Source organism: Acinonyx jubatus, chromosome A2 (genome assembly GCF_027475565.1).
Source record: "Acinonyx jubatus isolate Ajub_Pintada_27869175 chromosome A2, VMU_Ajub_asm_v1.0, whole genome shotgun sequence".
NCBI classification, from domain to species: Eukaryota; Metazoa; Chordata; class Mammalia; order Carnivora; family Felidae; genus Acinonyx; species Acinonyx jubatus.
Window position 1 is genome coordinate 57,588,566 of NC_069383.1, and position 22,851 is coordinate 57,611,416.

At 39.6% G+C, this 22,851-nt stretch overlaps 1 protein-coding gene across 1 annotated transcript in view; it reads right to left on the reverse strand.

Annotated features, from left to right (window-relative positions):
• The window catches only part of LOC128314990 (uncharacterized), a 309,163-nt gene extending 289,791 nt beyond the window's left edge, over positions 1–19,372 (reverse strand). The window contains exons 1-3 of the mRNA XM_053220285.1: positions 19,360–19,372; positions 18,842–18,977; positions 17,994–18,770 (exon numbers count right to left, since the gene is read on the reverse strand). Coding sequence (XP_053076260.1) covers positions 17,994–18,770; positions 18,842–18,977; positions 19,360–19,372 — 926 coding nt within the window. The remainder of the gene's footprint in view (positions 1–17,993; positions 18,771–18,841; positions 18,978–19,359) is intronic.
• Between the last annotated feature and the right edge of the window lie 3,479 nt (positions 19,373–22,851).

Genomic DNA, 22,851 nt, shown 5'->3' on the forward strand with positions numbered 1-22,851 from the left:
TTTGAGGTATAATTCACATACCATAAAATTTACCCTCTGAAACTATACAATTGAATGATTTGTTTAGTATATTCACAGAGTTGTACAACCAACAGCCCTACCTAACTCTTCATCACCCTCAAAAAGAAACCCATATGCTTTTGCAGTCACATGCCATTTCCCCTCCCCCTAGTCACTGACAACCACTACTCTATTCTTATCTCTGGATATTTCATTTAAGTGGAATTATACAAATGAGACCTTACAAAAGGCCTTATAAGTCAGGCTTCTTTCACTGAGCATACTGTTTTCATGTCTTATATATCAGTGTTTCATTCTTTTTTATGGCCCAGTAATATTCCTTTGTGTGCCTGTACCACATTTTGTTTATCTATTCACCAGCTGGTAGACATTTGGGTTGTTTCCACGTTTTGGCTATTATAAATGGATAAGAACATTCATGTACACATTTTGTCTAAAAACGTGGTTTTAATTCCCTCTATATGCCTGAGGGAAGTGGAACCGCTGGGTCATATGTTTAATTTTTGAGGAACTGCCAGACTGTTTTCCAAAGTGGCTGCACCATTTTACGTACATACCAATGCTGGAGTCTGAAGTCATCCAGAAGTCAGGTGAACCACTCAAAGTCTTGAGGCTGGTAATAGTTATACTAAAATTTTAATTTTAGAAAGGTCACTCTAGAAGCAGTGTGGAGAATGATTAAATAATTTGGATAAGAGGTATAAAAGTAATCTAGTTGCCTACTGCAAAGAAACCAGGTGAGACAACAAGATAGTCAAATTAGGATAATAATAGTAGAGATGGGGGAGGAAGTGAAATTGAAAAGGAAGAGGAAGGAAAGGGAAATCACATTTTTTTTTCCTAGAGAGAGAGAGAGAGCACCTATGCAAGCATATGGGAGAGGCAGGAGACAGAATCTTAAGCAGGCTCCATGCTCAGCACAGAGCCCAACATGGGGCTCAATCCCATAACCCTCGGATCAGATCCGAGCCAAAATCAAGAGTCAGACACTTAGCTGACTGAGCCACCCAGGCACCCCAGAAAGGAAAGTGCCTTTAAAAATTATTAATTTAGGGGCACCTGGGTGGCTCAGTCAGTTAAGTGTCCAACTTTAGCTAGGGTCGTGATCTCACAGTGCTGACAGTCAGCTCAGAGCCTGGAGCCCGCTTAGGATTCTGTGCCTCCACCTCTCTCGGCCCCTTCCCTGCTCCCTCTCCCTCACCCTCTCTCAAAAACAAGCATTATTTTTTTTTAATTTAAAAATGATCAATTTAAAACAAATTACACATGAAGGTGAGTATCATAAACATAAATGCCTAAAAGATCAGGCAAGAAAGGAAAATAAATTACAAGATATAAGCAATAGGGAATGGTAGACACTATAACACAGAGGAAAGAACACATCTAATCAAAAAATAGCAGCTATAACTCAGCTCTAACAACCCCAATGCTATGGGAAATGTAGATGTAGTAGTATTGTCCAATCTCCTTGGTCAAGAAAAACCAAACTGGGTTTCATGTTAAATATCCAGATTTTCAAATACAGACAATTAATGCAATGTTTCTTTAAATTCTGTGATGTCAACAAAACATGCCAATGGCTGCAGTTTGTGATCTCTCCAGCATGAAGCGAAAGGAACAGTGAGCCAAGAAGCAGAGTGTGTGCACAGGGCAGGGGTGGACTGAAGAAGATCCTACAAAGGAGACAGAGGAGAGAGCAGAAGCAGAGGAGGAAACTGTAATGGTGTGACATCACAGAGGCTCAGGGATAGATTCCAGAGAGGGGAGTAAGTAGTAAACAGTGTAAAATGCCAAGAGTGCCATTTCACACTAGCACTGAAAAGTGGACTTCAGGATTTGACAACTATGAAATACAAAATATTTTCAGGAAAATGAAAAAAAAAATCTGATGACTGTGAGCAAGTATAAAGCTGAATAATTTAGCTTTCTCTCACTTCTCAAACCTTGTTTTCTCCAAAAGTCAGCATAGGAACTATGGGCCCCAAATTTTTGTTTACGTTTCTCAAAGAGCCATCATTACTTATGTGGTCCTCTTCAGCTGATAGATACTGGACTAGTTCAATTTTTTTAATCATGTCCAAAGAACAAGTTTTAATCTCTGTGATGCATGATCACTTGCTCTCTTAAGCTTGCACTTATAAAAATTCACTACCGACCTGTCTTATAAACAGACAAACAAAAAAAAAAAATTGGGAGAACAGTGTAAATAACTTTGCCTGTGTGTGACAGAGACGCAAAATAACAGTGGCTTAGATGAGAGAAATTTCTTCCTCATTCACATAAAGCTTCAAGCTGGTTTGGCAGCTCTGCCTCAAGAAGTCATCGTCACTGTCCCAGGCTTTTTAAAAACAATCCTGTTGCTCCTCTATCCTTAGAACGCTGGCCTCTTAAGGAGGTCTCAGAGAGTACACCACCATATCCACATTCCAGCAAGTTAGAAGGGAAGAGAGAGCCCACGCCTGTGCTTTAATGGCCCATCTGGAAGTCACTCAAATCTCTTCTGCTTGTTTTCTACAGCCAGAATTTTGCCACATGGCACAATTCCTAGCTGCAAGGGAGGCTGAGAAGTATCATCTTTATTCTGTGGGGTCTGATCCCAGCAAAACTTCAGAGGCTCTGGGTTTGAGGACAATGGAGAAAGGAGATACTGGGAGATAATTAGGAGTCTCCACCACAGAGTGGTATTTAATTTTCAAAATTCTGTTCTTAAAATTCTAGAAATAATTTATATTTTGGTTCAATTTTACAAGAGAATATAAATCTGGCCTAACCTTTATGCTTAAATACTGGAAACAGAGCAATGTAACATTGCCACAATTTTGGATTCATCGTGCTGGTATTTATGACAGTGCTGAAGAAAGTTAAAGTTAATTTTAATTTGTTCTTACAAAATTATTTTCCTAAGAATTCTAAAGCAACTCTAGTCTTCCTGCCATGCTTAACAACTAGCTTTCAAAAGACTACATTAAAACTCAAACTATAAAATACAAAAATCATTGACATATTCCTACAGCATATGGAACTATACCACCTCAAAGATTCTTTTAAATTAACACAGTCAATTGTGCCCTTACTGCCAGAAAATGCTTAAAGTAACAACATGCATGTACCAAAGCAAGATGTGCTCCTGAATTTTGTCATTCTATTCTCATATAAGTTCACAGTGCTATATTTTATCACTTAAATACTAGAGAAAACCAAAAATAAAATAGTTCAACAGCACATAGTTCACTACTTACTTGATATGTGAACACTCTAGAGGCCTACCCATGAACTACAGAATCTCCTAATTAAATATAAAAAGGTAAAAAGTGATACAATTTAAAAGACAGCAATTTTTTAGCTGTTTTATGGTCATTCACATCCTATAAATTCAAGAATATATTATACACAAAGCTACCTGACTTTAATCCTTCTTAAAATACAAGCTAATAGGATATACCACTTCCTTATAGTAGCATGTTTTATCCACTTAAAAATATGTAAATTATGTTTAACTAATTTAAATTCTTAATTTATGACTGGCTTGCCTTAAGAAGAATTTTGAATGGCTAGGGCAATGATTAAAATCATCAAGCATAATATGGGACATAACTGACCATTAAAACTTAATTTTTAAAATTAAAAATTCAGTATGAAATATTCATTATAGAAAGTTTGGGGGTGCCTGGGTGGCTCAGTCAGTTAAGCATCCGACTTTGGCTCAGGTCATGATCCCGCGGTCCATGGGTTCGAGCCCCGCGTTGGGCTCTGTGCTGACAGCTCAGAGCCTGGAGTCTGTTTCAGATTCTGTGTCTCCCTCTTTCTCTGACCCTCCCCTGTTCATGCTCTCTCTCTCTCTCTCTCTGTCTCAAAAATAAATAAATGTTAAAAAAAATTAAAAAACAAAAGTTTGGAAACTACTGAAAAATAAAAAGAATGTCCAATAAACTGCATTAAAGTGAGTATTACATACTTAAATCATCTCCAAAGTTATCCTGACCAACAAGATTTTACATGGAAGAGAAAAATGAATGGAGGACACACACTTCTAATCAAGACAGAGCAACAGGGATGGGAAATGTACTCCACTTATAAAAATGAAAGTGCTGTACAAAATATATGGAACAGCAATTTTCAAGACACTGGATACCAGGCAATAATCCTTGAGAAATGGGAAACATAAGGCAAACCCTAAGAAATGGGAAAACTGATGGCATGAGTACTATGCCTATTTCAGCTTCTAGATAATAGCTCAGGGAAGAAAAATCAAGACAGCCCAGCACAGCTCCTGAACTGAAGAGATATACTTGAGAATCTACGGAGATCAGAGAAGCTAGAAATCTCCAAACAGAGTTCCAGAGCAATGAGAGCTAAATAGAGATATCTCCAAAGATTTGCAGATAACCCTCAGGTATTCCGCAAAGTACTGATCAGCACAACATATAAGGGAAACAACACAAGGCCAGGGAAAGAACCACAGGAAAGGACTACAGGGAATAGTACCTAGTACTCACTCAAGGCTGGGAATTGTGCCTGTTCCCACCAACCAGCCTGGAAAACCTTCTAATTCATGGGGTTTAAGGTAAACCTGAACAAAATCTGAAAGAATCAAACTGTTTCCGTAACTATCTGCATCCCATTAAAAAAATACTTAAGATTTATAGGGATATAAAAATATCCCACACTCTACAAGGTAAAATTCACAATGTCTGTTATCCACCAAAAAATAACCAGGCATTCAAAGAAGTAGGAAAATATAACCCATAACAAGTAGAAAAATCAACCCAATAAAACTGGTCAGGTACTGAAAAGATGCTAGAATTCATAAGCAAGGTCATTTAATTGGTTATTATAAATCTATTCCATATGTTCAAAAAAGTTAGAAATAGTGACCAATATTTTTAAAACACCCAAATTAAACTTCAAGAGATGAAAACTACAATGTGTGTGATAAACAACAACAATAACAACAACAACAACAATATTAAATGTGGTTACTGGTAGTGAATCTGAAGACACAATAAAAACTATCCAAAATGAAACAGAGGGAAAAAAAGAATAAAAGAAGATAAACAGACCACCAGTGATCCTAATATACATGTATCTGGAGTTCCTGAAAGACGATAGAAGACAAAAGAAACCAAACAAATTTGTAAGAAGAGTGATGACATTCTTTTCAGATGTGATACAAATCATAAACCCATAGGTCCAAGAAGCTGAATGAACCCAAACCACAAAAAAAAAAAAAAATGAAGAAAACTATACCAAGACACACCATAATCAAGTTTTTCAAAACCAGTGAAAAGGGAATATGTTTAAGGATGTGTTACATAGAAAAAGAAACAAAATGAAGGATGACAGCAGATTTCTGCTAAGAAACAATGCAAGAAGGAAAACAGTGGAGCAACATCTTTAAAGTTGAGAAAAAGAAAAAAAAATACTATCAATCTAGAATTCTATATCAAAAAAAAAAATCTTATAAAATGAAGGCCAAAAAAAAAAAGATACTTTCCTATATACAAAAGCTAAGAGAATTCCTCACTAGCAGCCCTATGCCACATGAAATGTTAAAGGAAGCCCTCCAGGCAGAAAGATGATACCAGATGGAAACTGTATGAAAAGCATGAAAGGAAATGAAGGAATGAAAGGAATGAAGAGCACTTAAAATGGCAACGACATGAGGAAATACAAAAGATTTGGTTTTATTATGTAAATATCTTTAAAAGAAAAATAGAACAGGATATGAAATAAAAATCTAATGTGTTTTCAACAGTTACTTGAAAACTATAAATTCCCCCAAGAATATTTCAGATCTGCTATTCTAGAGAAATTAAAACTGTAGCCCTTATTCTAAAAACCCACTCCATTTGGCTTACATTTTCCTCATTTGGCCTGAGCAGTCTTAGCATTATATTTTTGAATACACAAGTTGAATTTATTACCTTTGTTTTAATAAAGAAAGAGTAGTAAGGAACTCCAAAAGGATGCTCTTAGTAAACAAGTTAGCTCACACAGTTTGGCAATGGCTTTGCTGATATTTATAAGTAAAAGCAAATAACTATTGTTTTACTACAGTGTGAAACTCATCAAATGTTTACTTTAATGCAGGTAACTTTAAAAATTGAGTCAAACAGATAAGTAGATTAAAAATATATTTAGGGGCGCCTGGGTGGCTCAGTCAGTTAGGTGTCCAACTCTTGATTTTAGCCCAGGTCATGTTCTCAAAATAAATAATAAACGTTATATTTATTTATTTATTTATAGTACAATTCACAAAACTTGGATTCACTATTTGATCATTGTTATTATCATCATAATTGTATAAGATGGTGTGAACCTAATGCATGATACACATCATTAAGTATTTTTAGGGAAAGGTTTATCAGCAAGGTTGGGACAGAAGATAAAAAGCAGTGCTAGCATCTCACCATTAAGAGGCGGATGAAAGCAATCAAGAGACTAAAGCATAATCGGCAATTCCTGAGTGCGAAATTCTATATATTGCTACTGAGTTTTCTCCTATCCTGTGAAATCTATTCAAAAGCATATCCACAGGTTCTCTCAATGAGTAGCCCTGCACTGGAATGAAAGTGAAAATAAAGAAATAAAACAAGATGTATCTCTTGGGTAAAGAGGAAAAAGTACGTTCCAAGATGAAAATTTAGAATTGACAAAACCACCTTGGAAAAGGGGTTAACTCAGCCATAAAGTATAGTTCACAGGCACTTGAGTGAATAACCCTGAAAAGCAACTCTGATGCATATTCAAATTTGGGAACTGCTAAGCTAGACTAAAAGAATGAACAAAGGCAAGTCTCCACACCTAAGTATGTGTGTTCAAATTCTGCCATATAAAACAACTATTAAATATCCAGCAGGAGAGAATGAATGGAAAATTTTAAAGTATTTCTACTTGCCAACAGAGTTTATTTCAATTTATTTGAATATTTAATTTCTACACCATTATATATTACTAGATTCAGCATTCTCTAAAGAATTAAATGAGACAATATATGTGAACATACCCAATACTGAAGTTCAATAACTATATGATGGATTTTAATCAAAGTCTTCTCTTGAAGTGCCACAAGTTGCATAAAAAACCTTGGCCACTTAGAGCAATTCCTACCTTTCTAAATGGAAAATCCTGTTATGTTGATTTCATGCCCCTGATACCAGCTTTGAAACGTGTTATGTTGGGATTACATCTTACATAAGGATTGAGTTATCATATGTTTAAGTGTGTATGATGCTACTTCATTCTTCTTCTCTACCAGAAAGGATAAAATGATAAGAAAAGCAAAAACGTTAATAGAAGAAAAGCAATTCAGACATTTTTAATAATGCAGTACCTTTAAAATCAGAATATCAGCAGACATTAATACATCAAAGACAGGCACCATCTTATACAATGACGATGATAAAAACGATGAACAAATACTGAATCCAAGTTTAAATGGTTTATTAGGAGAGACAAGGAAACCTGGGCCATTAGAAAAGAAAGTATATGTAAAGTTTATCTGGTAAACTGGTAAGTGTCAGGCCTCTAAACTAATAAGGAAATGATGAACACCTAAATCAGATGGTGGGATGACACACAATGTCATCAGTCCTTTGGGAAAGGAATGAAACCAATTTGATGGAATATACTGCCCTGTGTATAAATAATAGAGCATTAATTAATTAGTTAATTAATATAACTCATTTACCCAATAACAACAATCTCCAGTAACAACATCCAATTACAACCAAAAAATGTAGTGTTGGTGATGTGGGCAAATGAGTTTGAGAATGGAGGCTGCCTGAGCTGCCTGCCAACCACATGGCATTATTTTATAATTAAAATTAATAAAAGTAAATTCAGGCTCTCAGCCTGACTTAACTACAGTTCATGTGCTCAAAGGTCACACATGCCTAGTGACTATGATAACTGGAGAACAAGAGATACAGAATATTTCCATCACCACTGAAAATTCTATTAGACAACATTGATCTATAAAAGTGTTAAAATTGCCTTGTATATGAAACATGTGATCTAAAAGAAGACAGGCACATACACACACACACACACACACACACACACACACACACACAAGTCAATAACACATCCACTCTTTCTTTCAGAACATTTACTGATCATTTCCCATGTAAAAGTTGCTGTGCCAGGCATTTGGAGTCTACAGATTAAAACAAAGTAGTCCCTGCCCTCAATGGGGAGTTCACAGTGCCCTAGGAAATAACAACATATAAACAGTTGGTCAAACTGATTATAAGCAAATACTTCTTAGGCACCAACTGAGAAACGCACTTAGTGCTGAGGAATAAAACAAAAAACAGGGACGGCTGGGTGGCTCAGTTGGTTGAGTATCTGACTCTTGACTTCAGTTCAGGTCATGATTTCATGGTTCATGACTTTCATTGGGCTCTATGCTGGCATTGTGGAGCCTGCGTGGGATTCTCTCCCTCTCCCTCTCTGCCCCTCTCCTGTTCTCTCTTTCTCTCTCAAAATAAATAAACTTAAAAAAAAGTAAGCATATTCTCTCTGCCTTCACAGAGTTTACAATCTAGTTAATAATACAACACAGAGTAAGATGTATAATATTTTAAGTGACAATATTTGCAATCTATGTACTTCAAACTGAAATCCATGAGTTTGATGTGGAATTCTGCTTTTGCATTTTGGGACAATGATCTAAAAGTGCAAAATAAATATGAATATATTCTAATTAATTTCTGAATAAGTATCTTAAAATGAAATAACCACCATGGAATTTTCATGCTATTGGTGTTCTCAATCATGCAGGTACTAGGTGAAGACAAATAGCATACAGTTTGTTAAATAAATAAAATCTGATAAGAAAAAAAGATGAGGATTAATTGAGTCATCATAGAACACGTGGTCAAGGGATCCAAAAGTACCTGCACTATAGTGGTTAAAATCATCATCGTGTTTGAAGGCGACACAGCATGCTATCTCTGGGGAGTTTCTACACAATCTGTTCACCATTCCTACAATCTTTGGATATGGCTCACACATTTGATTTAGAATTCAAAAATTTTACAATGCTGATCACATTTTTAAGAGAACAAAAAGGTATTATAGAGTACTCAGGTGATACTTCATTAAAACTGATTTGAAGATTATTCACTTGGAGAGTTTTGTTCATATATGAAGTCTGATTACCCTGAACCAGCAAACAAAGCCTTGAAGTTACTATTGTGGATTTTCTTTTTTAATTCATTTTTTTCAAAGGATACTTTCTGCATGTATATTAATATAAAACACAGAAATGGATTAAATAAGAACAGGATCTGAGGCTACATCTTTATGTTCTTAAATGCAACACTGGCAACGTTAACTTCAGCAATACATCACTTGTCACAAGTCAATCCAGCTCTTCTTAATTTCATCGGGTCTGTTGTGGACATTTAATGTTGGCTTGTTGGTTTTCGTTTTATAATTTGTGAAATCTACAAGTAAAGATGTTTGTACTTTATGTTCCTACATAGTTACATAAAATGTTTAATAAGAATAACTTAGGTTCATACTGTAGAGACCAGTAGCCTCAGCTAAAATCAGACTGTTCTTCCGCATCGTGTTTTATTTAGAAGGGTGTTCATCATGAAGCCAGACCGCCTCTTCCTTTCTTTCCAAATAGGTATGAGAGGCTATAGGTCTCTAGTGGGCCACCGACGAATTGCAAAGAGACTACAAAAACTATGTAAGTCATACATTAGGTATATCACTATATCTCAGAAGTATAAAAATGCTATTCTGGGCAATAAAATGCAAATTCCTTTAATGGCTTTACTCATACAGTAGCCTTTCTTATTATGGGTTTTTAAAATCAATTAACACTAAAATTAACTTTAAGTCTGTGTAAACCACTGCCAGAGCCCTAAATTACTCTAAGAATTCAGAGAAGAACGAGATCATTGTCAGCTGCAGTAAGCATCACAACAGGGGAGGAAAAGAAGTTGGGATTAGGTGGAAAGGAGCACAGAGAAGGTGCACCTCCTAATGGGCACACTTTCCAAATAAAACCCCAGAGTAAAGCTCTGATTGTGGCTAAGAGATAAGCTACTGATAGTTCTGGAGGTGGCAGGTTCAGAAAATGCATGGAGAATCCTTGGCTGAAAGAAACTTGTGCTATTTAGTACTCCTTCAATTGAAAGAGACAGAAACTCAATTTATGTATAACTTCTTGCTCACACAACATAAAACCACAAAAACAGTAGTAGAATGGCCTCAAGAATGACTTGATGCTGGAACTGAAACATTGTTATTGTTTATTCCCGACAACCTTCTTACCCCCTCCACATATACACATTCACATCTTGACTTTTCTTTACATGTCAGGCTGGTTGTTCATTACGTAAAACCTAAGCCACTTTCTAGTTCTAAGTTTAGGGCTTATATCCTTAAAGCCATACAGCAAGGAGTGGCAACAATTAAAAATGAAAAGGTAATAAATAGAGGCTAGGTCCAGACTATGAGAGAATCTGCACGCCATGCTAAGGTTTTTCAGCTTTTAGAGTCAAATCTGGCCAAGGCTACGTTAGAACATCTAAATCCTATATGAAAAAATAAGTGTACTTCAAAGTTTCCTGAGCTATAACTTGCTGGGGATTAGTTTCTTGTACTCGACCCTAATAAGCCATAGGTATGCACCTGATAGAATACAATCCAATCAGAAAGCTGCTTAGGGTATTCAGTTTAAAGTGTTTACATTCTGACTTGAATACCCAGGGAAATCTTAAAGTCTTCCTCATACCATGCTGGGATGGAGGGTACAACTCTGTAAAATTAGCAGAATACAGATGAGTCCCATACTGAGCTTGTATTTTGCAGTAGAACAGCAAGGGGATCTGAGCAAATGATTCCGATCAATGGAACTAGATCCATTTAAAGAAGAGATTTAAGTACATAAAACAGAAGGAAAAAAAAAGCAGAATATCTATGAATAGAATTCAGAGGCACCACAGAGTAGAAAGGGGGACTGAGTAATAGAAGAACAAAGGAGGAATGTCTCAATAGACTTTTCAAGTAGATCAAAACAGTTGCATCTACTGAAAAAGCTACAGAAAGAACCCTATGGTCAAAGAGGCAATGAAAATTCATAATGTTTCCTAATTGAACTTAATAGAAATCTACATATAGGAGAAAAAGGAGACACAGAGCTTTATATTTCTGCCAAAATGATAAGTAGAAATAAAAATATACAGCCTCCACTCCACATTCTTACTTTTAGATGGAAGACAGACCTATAATCTGTACTTCCTGCTGGGAAAAAAGAAGGCATGATACAGCACACTCTCTCACTCCTCTGTTTAACCCTCATACTCCAGTATCCAGTTCTCACAAGATGAACGAAGGAACCCAAGAGCAATTATAGTGCTGACATTCACTTCAGTGGGAAAAACAAGCTTTCCCTTGGAAGCCTCACTTACTGCTTGTGAGTACAGGATGTATAAGACCATGGGCTGTGAAATCAGAACTAGATTCAACTGGTCCCTCCCATATCTGAATGACCCTTAGCAATGTATTTAACCTTTCAAAGTCTCCATTTCCTTGGGAGGGAAGTGGAGGTGGCAGAACTAGGAAAATTGGAACTCAGTGGCCAGAGATGAGGTGCAGATTGGATAAAATCATTCCTGCAAAGTGCCTGAAACACAAGCTGTACTCAATAGACCTCCATGCCCCTACACAATACCTGATATTCACTGGGCCCCAATTGTACAATGGATCTGAAATGGTCTCTGGCTCTGTTCTCTCCTGAAAAAGAAGGGGAGGGCAAGCTGCAGACCTCCAAATCACATACTGGCTCCAGGCACAGACGAGTGGCAGTAGTCCTTCTCTTTCATATGTAAATATATTAAGGGCTAATGAAGTCAATTCCTAGACTAACATGCCTCCTAGGGATTCATCTTTTTAAAGTCTTCTACTCCTTTGTTACCACCATTCCTAAATGGAACCTCATTACCCCCATTCTCCAAAATCCTATTAAGGGTTTTCTTTCTAAGGAGCTGCAGGACTCCCAGCTACTCTCCAGCTAAACCCCATCTCCAGTCGGTCATCATGCCTCTCCTGGTCAAAACCTTTGACATTTCATTAAGTAATCATTTGCTCACATTTTTTATCCTTCTTTCCAGCAGTAGACACTTGTCATCCTTTTGGGCCATGAGCAACCAAACCATATTGGTATATATGAAGAATGCTCTGTCTTATGACACAAAGCCCATCTTCTATTATAGAAGCTGGTGTACCAACAGTGTCCGCAATAATATCTCACAGAATCGGTTCTGCAGACAGATTTTGAGCACTGTTTTTGACTGAGTGGCTTCTAAGCAAGGTCTGCTGACTATTCCAAAGATTCAATGGGCAGGGCGCCTGGGTGGCTCAGTTAGTCACAAGTCCAACACTTGGTTTCAGCTCAGGGCACGATCTCGCAGTTCGTGGGTATGAGCCCCACATCCAGCTCCACCCTGGCAGTGTGGGGCCTACTGGGGATCCTCTCTCCCTCATTCTCTCTCTGCACCTCTCCTGCTCTCCCTCTCAAAATAAATAAACTTTGAAATATACAAAATAAAAAAAAGATTCACTGATTAATCCTAAATGACCTCTAGTGAGTCATGCCACTGTATCATCCCCTCCCCTTAAGTGTGGGTAGAACATATGACTTGCTTCTATTCAGCAAAATATGGCAAAGATGAGTGATGTCATTCCCTTGATTAGATGATGTTTTGTGACAAAAATGATGTCATGTCACTCCCATATGTTATAAAAGATTGTCTTATCACACTGAAGCAACAACTCTTCCTTGCTGGCTTTGAAAAGTAGGCTGCCATGTTGTAAGACTACCTGTGAGAGGGTCACATGACAAAGAACAGCAGGCTGCCTCTAAGAGCTGTGAGTGGCCTGGGACAACCAGCAGGAAAATAGAGACTTCAGTCCTACAACCACAGGAGATAAATTCTTCCAACAATCTAGGAAAGCTGGAAGCAGACCAGATCCTAGGTGAACCTCTCATTGGACTGCAGGCTTAACCAACACCTGGTGAGATCCCTGCACACAGGATGCAATTGGGCCATGAACAGCAATGAAACTGAGATAATAAACGTTTGCTGTTTCAAGCTGCTTAATTTGTGGCAATGTGTCCAAAGCAACACAAAACAGAGTCGATATCTTGTAATACATTTATTTAATTCTTAAATTAACTAAAGTTAGTTTCAGTGACTTGCTGCTAAATATCTTGAGTGATATTTGAGTGAACCAAATTTTATCCTTCCTTCACTGGCCAAGTCAAATTCCACTCATCACAGTTCCATGCAAACTAGACTACTCCACACTAATCTCCTTATCATATATTCTGTAGAAACGGGAAGAAAGTACCATTTCCAGCAATCCCAACTCTTCTCAATCTCACCAGCAGCATGCTATACTCTCCCTAGTTAGCAAAGAATATTAAATATGGGTTGCTTTCCTCTCTTTGAGGCTCTAAACAGAATAACCTATAGTAAATGGCAAACCACACTTGAATAATTTTTTTTTCCAAATTTCACACTTAAAACATTTTGATGAACTCCTATAAAACAAACATTTAGGGAAAGACAGTAAATAAATAAACCTAATGAAGTAGAGAGTTCCTGATACCCTCTCCTCATTAGAAAATGCTGGGGTGCCTGGGTGGCTCAGTTGGCTGAGCATATGACTTCAGCTTAGGTCATGATTCACATCTCGTGAGTCCGTGCCCCACGTCAGGCTCTGTGCTGACAGCTCGGAGCCTGGAGCCTGCTTCAGATTCTGTGTCCCCCTCTCTCTGCCCCTCCCCTGCTCGTTTTCTCTCTCTTTCTCTCTCTCTCTCTCTCTTTCCCTCTCTATCTCTCAAAAATAAACAATTAAAACAATTTTTTTAAGTAAATAAAATGCCTGAAAGTATTTTCGTCAAATACACGAAGCTTGCCAAACATTACATATTGCTATTGTCTATGAAATTATAATGCTTTCTTCTGTATCCTGGATAATGTATTCCACTTTTTAATCTAACAATACAATATCATAAGTCTTGGCTGTTACAAATCATGTGGGCAATTAGCCTGAAAAAGTCTAGTGAGATTTGAAGAAGAGGGAATTTGGAAAAATGAAAAAAAAAATGTCATGAGTACTTCTCCACAGAAGAACAAGTTGCTATCCTTTTTTTTTTGTTTTTTGTTTTTGTTTTTAAATCTGATTTAGCTAGATACGAAGAGAAACTGTCTACGTGAACAGAAACAACCAGATAATTGCATAAACTCTCTGTTCACTTTGATTTCGTAAGTTCAGCCAAAGAAGCAGAGCTAATAAGAGAAGACAGGTGTCCTAACACCCAGAAAAACATGATCTCTAATCGATACTGGCTGGCTCTGGAGTGGACGGTCCATTACTGTCCGCTGTCAATATTCTATCTTCTCAAAAATCACATTCTGATTCTCTCATCAGTGAGCCTGATGATCTTCAAGCCTGATGACCATACTGATAAAATTCAAAGCAGCTTTGACCATTAAAACAGGATGGTATATAATTGATAAGGCCAGGCCAGTGGGGACAGAGAAAAGTGTGGCACATGAAAGGATGGTATATAATTGATAAGGCCAGGCCAATGGGGACAGAGAAAAGCGTGGCACATGGACTGACTGCAGGAATGAATAACCCTCAGAGGTGCGTGTTTGTTTTAGCATTAACTACTGGGGTTGTGGTTCTCCCCCATCAGTAGACAACAGTAAGGCTCATTCCCTTATGACTATACTGATAGATATAAAATCTGAACAGCATATCTACAAAGCTAAGCACTTTGAAATCCAGGAATGTATAAATTTATGAAAATATCATTTAACATGGCCATGGGAGCAGCATGCTATTGTGAACAGAACACAGGAAATACAGATGTCACCCTCAGCTTCACAGTAATTCACTACTGTGTGACCTTGGATCTAACAGTGTACCTGCTACCTTCTTCTGAAAATGAGAACAATATGTATTCCTACCTGCCTCTCAAATGTTTTGAAGAGTATCTTAGAAAAGTAAGCATCATAATAATAAGATAGGAAACAATTGTACATTTCTGCGGATGTATGCAGTAAAAATTAAGTATGACATCTTTATTGAAAGGAAAGGACTTCAAACAATAAAAGTCCCTGCCAATTTAAACATTAATATAATTACATTCTAAAACAAAAAACCCATTGAAGCAAAAATAAAAAGCCACATTTGAACGTAATAAAAAATGTCCATAACTACAATATTTCACTAATGAGAAGGTACAGATGCTACATACAGAAGGATTTTATGATGTCCATATGTTTCTCAACTGAGTCTCCTTGTTAGCTATTTCTCCATATCTCTATTTAAGAATAACCTACACCTTCCCCACTGAGCAGGTGTAAATTGCAGTATAATATGTTGTAATATTTAAACAAATTCAAGATAGAAGCAATTCTAATGAAAAGAAATGACAGCTATACAACCCTAAAACATCCTTAGATGTTGATATTAATACAAATCCGAACTATGTGTATCACTAGAACTAGTTAATTAGACAATTTATATGGTCAGTTGGCTTTATCATTTAAAATTCCTAAAAACCCAAATATTGTCTAAATATACCCCAAATACATATAATAAGTAATTATTTATATTCGTGGCAGTAACTTCATAAAGCTACTGTCTACCATATTAATGGACACTGTAATGGTCATGAAACAATCATAAAAGCCTGTTACAGTGTATAAAATTACCTGTTTAATTTCAGAAGGGCCATCTTTATTTTTAAAGGATGTCAGTTTAATATGCCAAACTCTTTCTAGCCAGAGTGTTTGGTCTGACTTCCCAATGAAGGCGGGCCCAACAGGCTGAATTGCAGAGAGAAACAGGAAGACTGAGGTTTAAGAAAAAAAAAAGAAAGAAAAAGAAAGAAAAAAAAATCATTCCTTCCTAACCATAAACTGGTACTTAATTTAAAATACTTAATTCCTTCTGCACAATCCTATGTCCTATGTGCACCTATGTCCATTCTGAATGGAGACGTTCAATTCAGGAAGAGAGATGGGAAAGCATCTCTCTCTCTAGCTGGTAGCTTAATATCAAAGGTCAGACTCAAGATTCCAACTCTACTTGCACCTGTTTGTGACCGAAACATCTATGAAAACATTCACTCTTTCCCCACATGGAAAATGACATATTCCAAGAAAATGCTCTCTTCTTGAGATGTGCCCCACTCAAACAAAATGGATGAAAATAAATTACAAAAAAAGTTTTAAAACTAACTAAATTATTTGTCCTCCTGGAAATACAATATTCTTATTAAGTAGCTTAAATGCAAATGCTTTCCAGAAGGCACATCAGTGATTTGGTATTTGGGTAATTAAATTCGTGCAAACTGGAATAGTGGTTTAAAAGGAAAAGGAGAACTAATTATTTGTGGCAAAAAGCAAATATATTAAACAAGTTTTCAATCACAATAATTTCCATAATAAACATTCAAAGTACCAAAGAGTAGTTCAAAAGATATCTTTTCCAAGCATGATATTTTAATTGTCCTCATTTACTAACTGCAACTTATTCTGTGCTGTTATTAATTACAGGATTTAAAAGATTTGCAGCACATCAGAAAATAACATCCAGACCTTTTCAAATGTCAAATTGTTTTCTTTGCAAATAATTTAATTTTTTTCTTTAATATGACTTCTCTATGTAGTTACTCCCTTATCCTAGCTTTCAAGGATGCTTGCAAGATTTGAAAACATGGACTGTACTTTAAATACCTTTAATTCCTACATCCTACCCTTTATGAGAAATCTCAACAAGCCAAGATTATTTAGTTGTATGAGCATTGTTATATCCTTTGGGGAGAATAATACTCACTCTTCACTTCCTTTTCCAGTTGAAGTTCAACTTTTTAAGCCCTTCTTACCTCACTCCCACATTTTGCACACACACACACAGACACACACACACACACACACAGGCACACTAAGTGTGTAATGGCACATATGTAGATAGCCCATTTCTCATAGATTTCAAAATGTTATGGTTACTTAACCTAAAAGTTCCTTTTAGGAGATAATACACACCTCCTGGCAGGGAAAACAAACTGGAGAGATCTTCCTGAAACTAGAGCGTGGGAGACTCACTAGAGAATTTCCAATTCCATACCACCTGAACCGCGTCCTCAGCTCCCGGCTGCAGGCCACCTCTCCTGACTACCGCGCCTCGGATCTGGAGAGCAGCTCAGTGCCCCTCGATCACAACAGGAACGCACAGGCCTCTGACACCTCTCACTGCGAATAAGTGGGAGATGGCTTCAAAGCCAAACGCTGCCCGCTAGGCACTCAGGGAACGCCCCCCCCCCCCCACCGCCCTCCCCCGTCGCCTCGTCTCCTTCCTATCCCCACCGTGACACCCTCCAGGCATTTAATTAACCAGTTTACCTTAGTGAGTTTACGATTCATCAATCTCCTTCTACTAGCCATCCCCCAGGCTCCGGAACTTTTCTTAAAGCCCAGAATTCTGGTGTGTAGTCATGGAACTGAAGTCCCCCCCACGAAACATCAAAGGTACCCCCACTAAGTATTGTTCCTTTCAAGCAACACGTTGGCTGTACAAAACTTTTCATTCATAACTCGGCTCCAGCATAAACTGGGTGTGTGCGTTGGGGGAGGAAAGGGGGGGTGTCATGTCACCGACCCCTCGCCTGGGCTTGAGTAGCCAATGTCTTTTTGCCCAGCAGAAAAAAAGATCACCTGGCATTGAACTTACGACAAAGGTTCCCGTCAACCCACCACAGCCTCCGGGTTTCGAGGTGCAAGGCAAGCTGTGCCGGGGTCTGGACTGGGATGCTGTTAACCTGGGGAATCCGAGCCGGCAATACAGCGGTACATCCGGGGGACGCTTGGCCCCCAATTCCCAGGGCTTCCCCCGGCACCAGCCGGGGACCGGGCTGTGGTGCCACTCACCTCCGCCCGCTCCTGCTGAGGCTGTCGCGCCCTCCTTCGCCCCACGTCGGCGACCCCCTAACTTCTCCCCCTTCTCCAAACAGCCATCTTTCGCGGAGAAGAGAATGGCGAGGCAGAAGCGAAGGGGGGATTGAAAGTTGACTCGGGGACCGCCGCTGCTCCGCCAGCAGGCACTTACCGGCCGCGACAGGCGCCTGAGGAGGAGACCGCCGCGAGGGTGGCGGGCGCGGCGGGGCCGGCTCGGTGAGCGCTGCGCGATGTGCGGGACGCGCCGCCGCCGCGGCCGCCGCGCGGGGGGCGGGGGGAGCTCGGAGGGCGGTGCGCGCGGCAGCGAGCTGCGAGCTGTGAGCTGAGCGGGTGGAGGCGCGCGGAGGATTTACTAAAAATAGCAACTCTTTGGGAGGAGGTGGGGCGGAGGTGGGAGGGAGACGGAGAGGCCAGGCCCCGAGCCCCTGCGCGGCCGAGGCTGGGCGGGGCCCGGTGGGAAGGGAGGCAGGGCCGGCGGCGGGACCGCGGGCCCAGGCGCTGGAGACCCGCAGGCCCGGGACCCGCGAGCCGGGGCGGGGGAACAAGGAGTGCGGGAAAACCTGGGCGCGCGGCCGAGGCGCGGGGAAGGACGCGCGGGAGGCAGCAGGACCCAGAGAGCCGCCTAGGGCGGCGTGGAGGACCAGCGATTCCTCCCCTGGGAAGGACCGGGTGCCTGAGAAGACTTGGGTTTCCGAAGCGATACACGCCCACGCGAGGCGCAAGGTGACGGTCTGGCGACCCGCGCTCCTCCTGCAGGGCCCTTAGGCTGCCCGGGGCCGTGACCCAGGACGGTGCGGGAAGGAGCCAGTCAGCCGCCGTGCCCGCCCCAGCTCGGGGAGCCGCGGCCGCTCAGGTGCGCGCCACGCAGACCCCGCGGGTCCACGTCTCTGCCACTTCTTTTTGAGAGAAGGGAGCGTTTTGGGGCGGTATCTGGAGCGTCCCCACAGACGCTTGCAGCTTAGAGAATCATTCAAGGAAATTTTAAGAGAAAACGCTACATTTGGGGGGGGAGGTTAAAAACGAACGGGAAATGGGAGGAAATAATGGTGATTGCTATTGGAAACATGATTTAGTTTGTGGCGTTTTAAGGCTGAACAGAGAGCACCATCTGTTCTCAGACCAACCCTGAGGGTGGGGAGGCAGAGTTAGAAGGTCCGAGAAGTGACAAGGTGATCCCCTTCAGTGGTTAATATTTTTACTTTGCAGAGCTGGGTTGTCTTTTTTTTTTTTTTTCCTGCTATAACTTCGTCTATTGTGGTATGACACCTATAGAATCCTTTATATATGGAGTAGAAACCTGAAGGATGTTTTCAAAAATTGTAGTCCTACACATACTTACCTAATGCTAACATTTAATCTTTCAGAGGCTAATATTGTAGTGTATATAAAGTGACTCTCAAAGGAATCAAAGCTAGTGTCTCTGCATGTACATTTCTGTTTTCCTCTAAGTCAGCTAAAACGCTACTGGCTCATAGATTAAACGGATGTAAAGAACAAGAGACACTTAACCTAGTGCCCTCCTTTTCAGAGAAGAGAACAGAGATCCAGAGGCGTGATGTGATTTGGCCAAGGTCTCAGTTAGTGGCCAGTGGCTGGGTTTAGTTTAAATTCTAGTATTAAAATTGAACTGTCAATGCAAAAAGACCCGGATAACTCAGAGAAACCAGTACGGTGTCTAATTTAAAATAGTTCAGCCTTGGGGCACCTGGATGGCTGAGTCAGTAGAGCATCTGACTCTTGATTTGACTGAGGTCATGATCCCAGGGTCGGTCGTGGGATGGAGTCCCACCCTGGGGTTCTGGGCTGAAGGTGGAACCTGCTTAATATTCTCTCTCTCTCTCTCTCTCTCTCTCTCTCTCTCTCTGCCCCACTCCCCTACTCGCTCTCTCGCTCTGTCTCTCTAAAACAAAATTTTGAAGAAGTGAGAAAATATTATCTTTAAAAAATAAAATAGTTCAGCATTTATAGTAGAATGAAGGCATGTTGTGGTTAGATTTAAACCTCACTTTGCTCTAATGAGGAATTCATAGTACAAGGGTGGTCAGCTAGGTTTAAATAAAAAAGCCACTATCCTAAGGCTGCTAGTGCTAACAGCTTGCTCAACTTTCTGTCTACACTAGGGATGTGTGCATCAACAGGATGAATCTTGATAATGGGATCTCATTAGTGAAATGGGTTGTGTTGACTGTTGACTAAAAATATATTTCAGAGAAACTTCTTATTCACATATGGACTACGCATAAGCAGGTATAAACATCTAGTGACCTTTAACCTTTACTTTCCAAGATAGAGTCCTTTCTGAAATGGTCTAGCGTCCAGACTTTTTTTTTTTTTTTTGGATGATGATTGTGTTTGGCTACTACTGACTCAAAGGAAAGCAATTATCCCTGTCTTGTCTCTCAAGAAAACCTTTCACATAAAGTGTTGAAACACACACACAAGATACCTTTTGAAGCACAAAAAAAAAGACAAATGTGCTGGGATTTCACTAGATGTTTGTGTAATAAAGGTATGTATGGCAGAATTTGAACCAAAACTCATTTTTGCCTTTTAGGGAGTTGGTACAGGGCATAGCTGACATTCACCATCTCTATTTATTTTTACCACATCTAAGTCATTTGACAACAGGGAGCTGAATTGCTCATCATTCTCTTAGATATTTCCATGATAACTTTAAGCAAGGCATTTGCTAGGTGCTACTGGAGATTCCAATATTTTAAGATAACGTTTTGTAAGAAAGGTTATAGTTTCTTTTAGAAGTCCTGATGGGACTCCCACAGCTTTCTGTTCAAACCTAGCCTTCATGATGCAGTATTACATTGTTTTTTTTTTTCTGGTTTTAGGCTCTCCTCAACACAGAGGACAGATAACTTCATGTTTTTGTAGGTTTTTTAAGACTATTTTGTAGGGGCGCCTGGGTGGCTCAGTCGGTTAAGCGTCCGATCAGGTCACGATCTCGCGGTATGTGAGTTCGAGCCCCGCGTCGCGCTCTGTGCTGACTGCTAGGAGCCTGGAGCCTGTTTCCGATTCTGTGTCTCCCTCGCTCTCTGCCCCTCCCCCGTTCATGCTCTGTCTCTCTCTGTCCCAAAAATAAATAAACGTTAAAAAATTTTTTTTAAAAAGACTATTTTTTAGAGCAGTTTTAGATTTATAGAGTAATTGAGAAGCTCTATGAAGTTTCCATGTATCCCCCCACATACACACATAATTTCCCATTATTAACATCTTACATTAGTATTGTACATTTGTTACATATGGTGAATTAATATTGAGACATCATTAACTGTGGAGTCCATAATTTTTCACATTTCCTTAGTTTTTACCTAATGTCTTTTTTCTGTCTCAAGATCCCATGTAGGGATCCCACATTGTCTTTAGCGGTTATGTCTCCTTAGGCTGTTCTTTGCTGTGATAGTTTCTCAGACTTCCCTTGTCTGTTGTGACCGTGACAATTTGGAGCAGTGATGATGAGCTCTATTGCAGGATGGCCCTCTAGTAGAATTGTCTGATGTTTTTCTCATGTTAAGACTTGCATTATGGATTTTGGGAGAGAAATCACACAGGAAAAATGCCATTTTTAGCACATCATATCAAGGGTGCATACTAGCAACATGATCTATCACTGCTGATGCTGACCTGGCTAAAATAGTGTTTGTCAGATGTCTCCACCATAAATTTTTTTCTCCCCTTCCTGCACTGTATTCTTTGGAAGTAAGTCACTATGCGTAGTCCATACTTTAAAAGTAATTTAAGGGGCGCCTGGGTACCTCAGTCAGTTACTCCTCTGACTTCAGCTCAGGTCTTGATCTCATGGTTCACGAGTTCAAACCAGGTCGGGCTCTGTGCTGACAGCTCAGAGCCTGGAGCCTGCTTCAGATTCTGTGTCTCCCTCTCTCTCTGCCCCTTCCCTGTTTGTGCTGTCTCTCTTTCTCTCAAAAATAAATAAACATTAAAACAATTTAATAAAAATAAAAATAAATACAAGTAATTTAATTAGGGGTTCCTGGGTGGCTCAGTTGGTTAAACATCTGACTTTGGCTCAGGTCATAATCTCCTGGTTTTTGAGTTCCAGCCCTGCATCTGGCTCTCCGTTGTCAGCAGGCAATCTGCTTTGGATCCTCTGTTCCCCTCTCTCTCTGCCCCTGCCCCACTTGTACTTGCGCGCGCGCGCTCTCTCTCTCTCTCTCTCTCTCTCTCTCTCTCGGAAATAAATAAAATATTTAGGGGCACCTGATGGCCCAGTCAGTTGAGCATCTGACTTCAGCTCAGGTCATGATCTCCTAGTTCCTGAGTTCCCCAGCCCTGCTTCCGGCTCTCTGCTGACAGCTCAGAGCCTGGAGCCTGCTTCACATTCAATGTCTCCCTCTCTTTCTGCCCCTCCCCTGCTGGTGCTCTGTCTCTCTGTCTCTCTCAAAAATAAACATTTAAATGAATGAATGAATAAATGAATAAATAAATAAATATTTAAAAATAAACAATAAAAGTAACTTAAATAACTTTTAATATTCTATGCGTGTACATATTTATTTGATTTACATTATTCATTTGGAATTCTTGTGCATTCATTTACACATTTTTCTCCAAGGATCACAAGGACACTCCCTGCTCATCACAAGGGCACTCATCACAAGGGCACTCCTTGTTGATGCATAGGGGCACTTGCACCCAATGTTTATAGCAGTACTTTCAACAATAGCCAAATTACGGAAAGAGCCTAAATGTCCATCAACTGACAAATGAATAAAGAAGATGTGGTTTATATATACAATGGAATACTACCTGGCAATGAGAAACAATGAAATCTGGCCATTTATAGCAACATGGATGGATC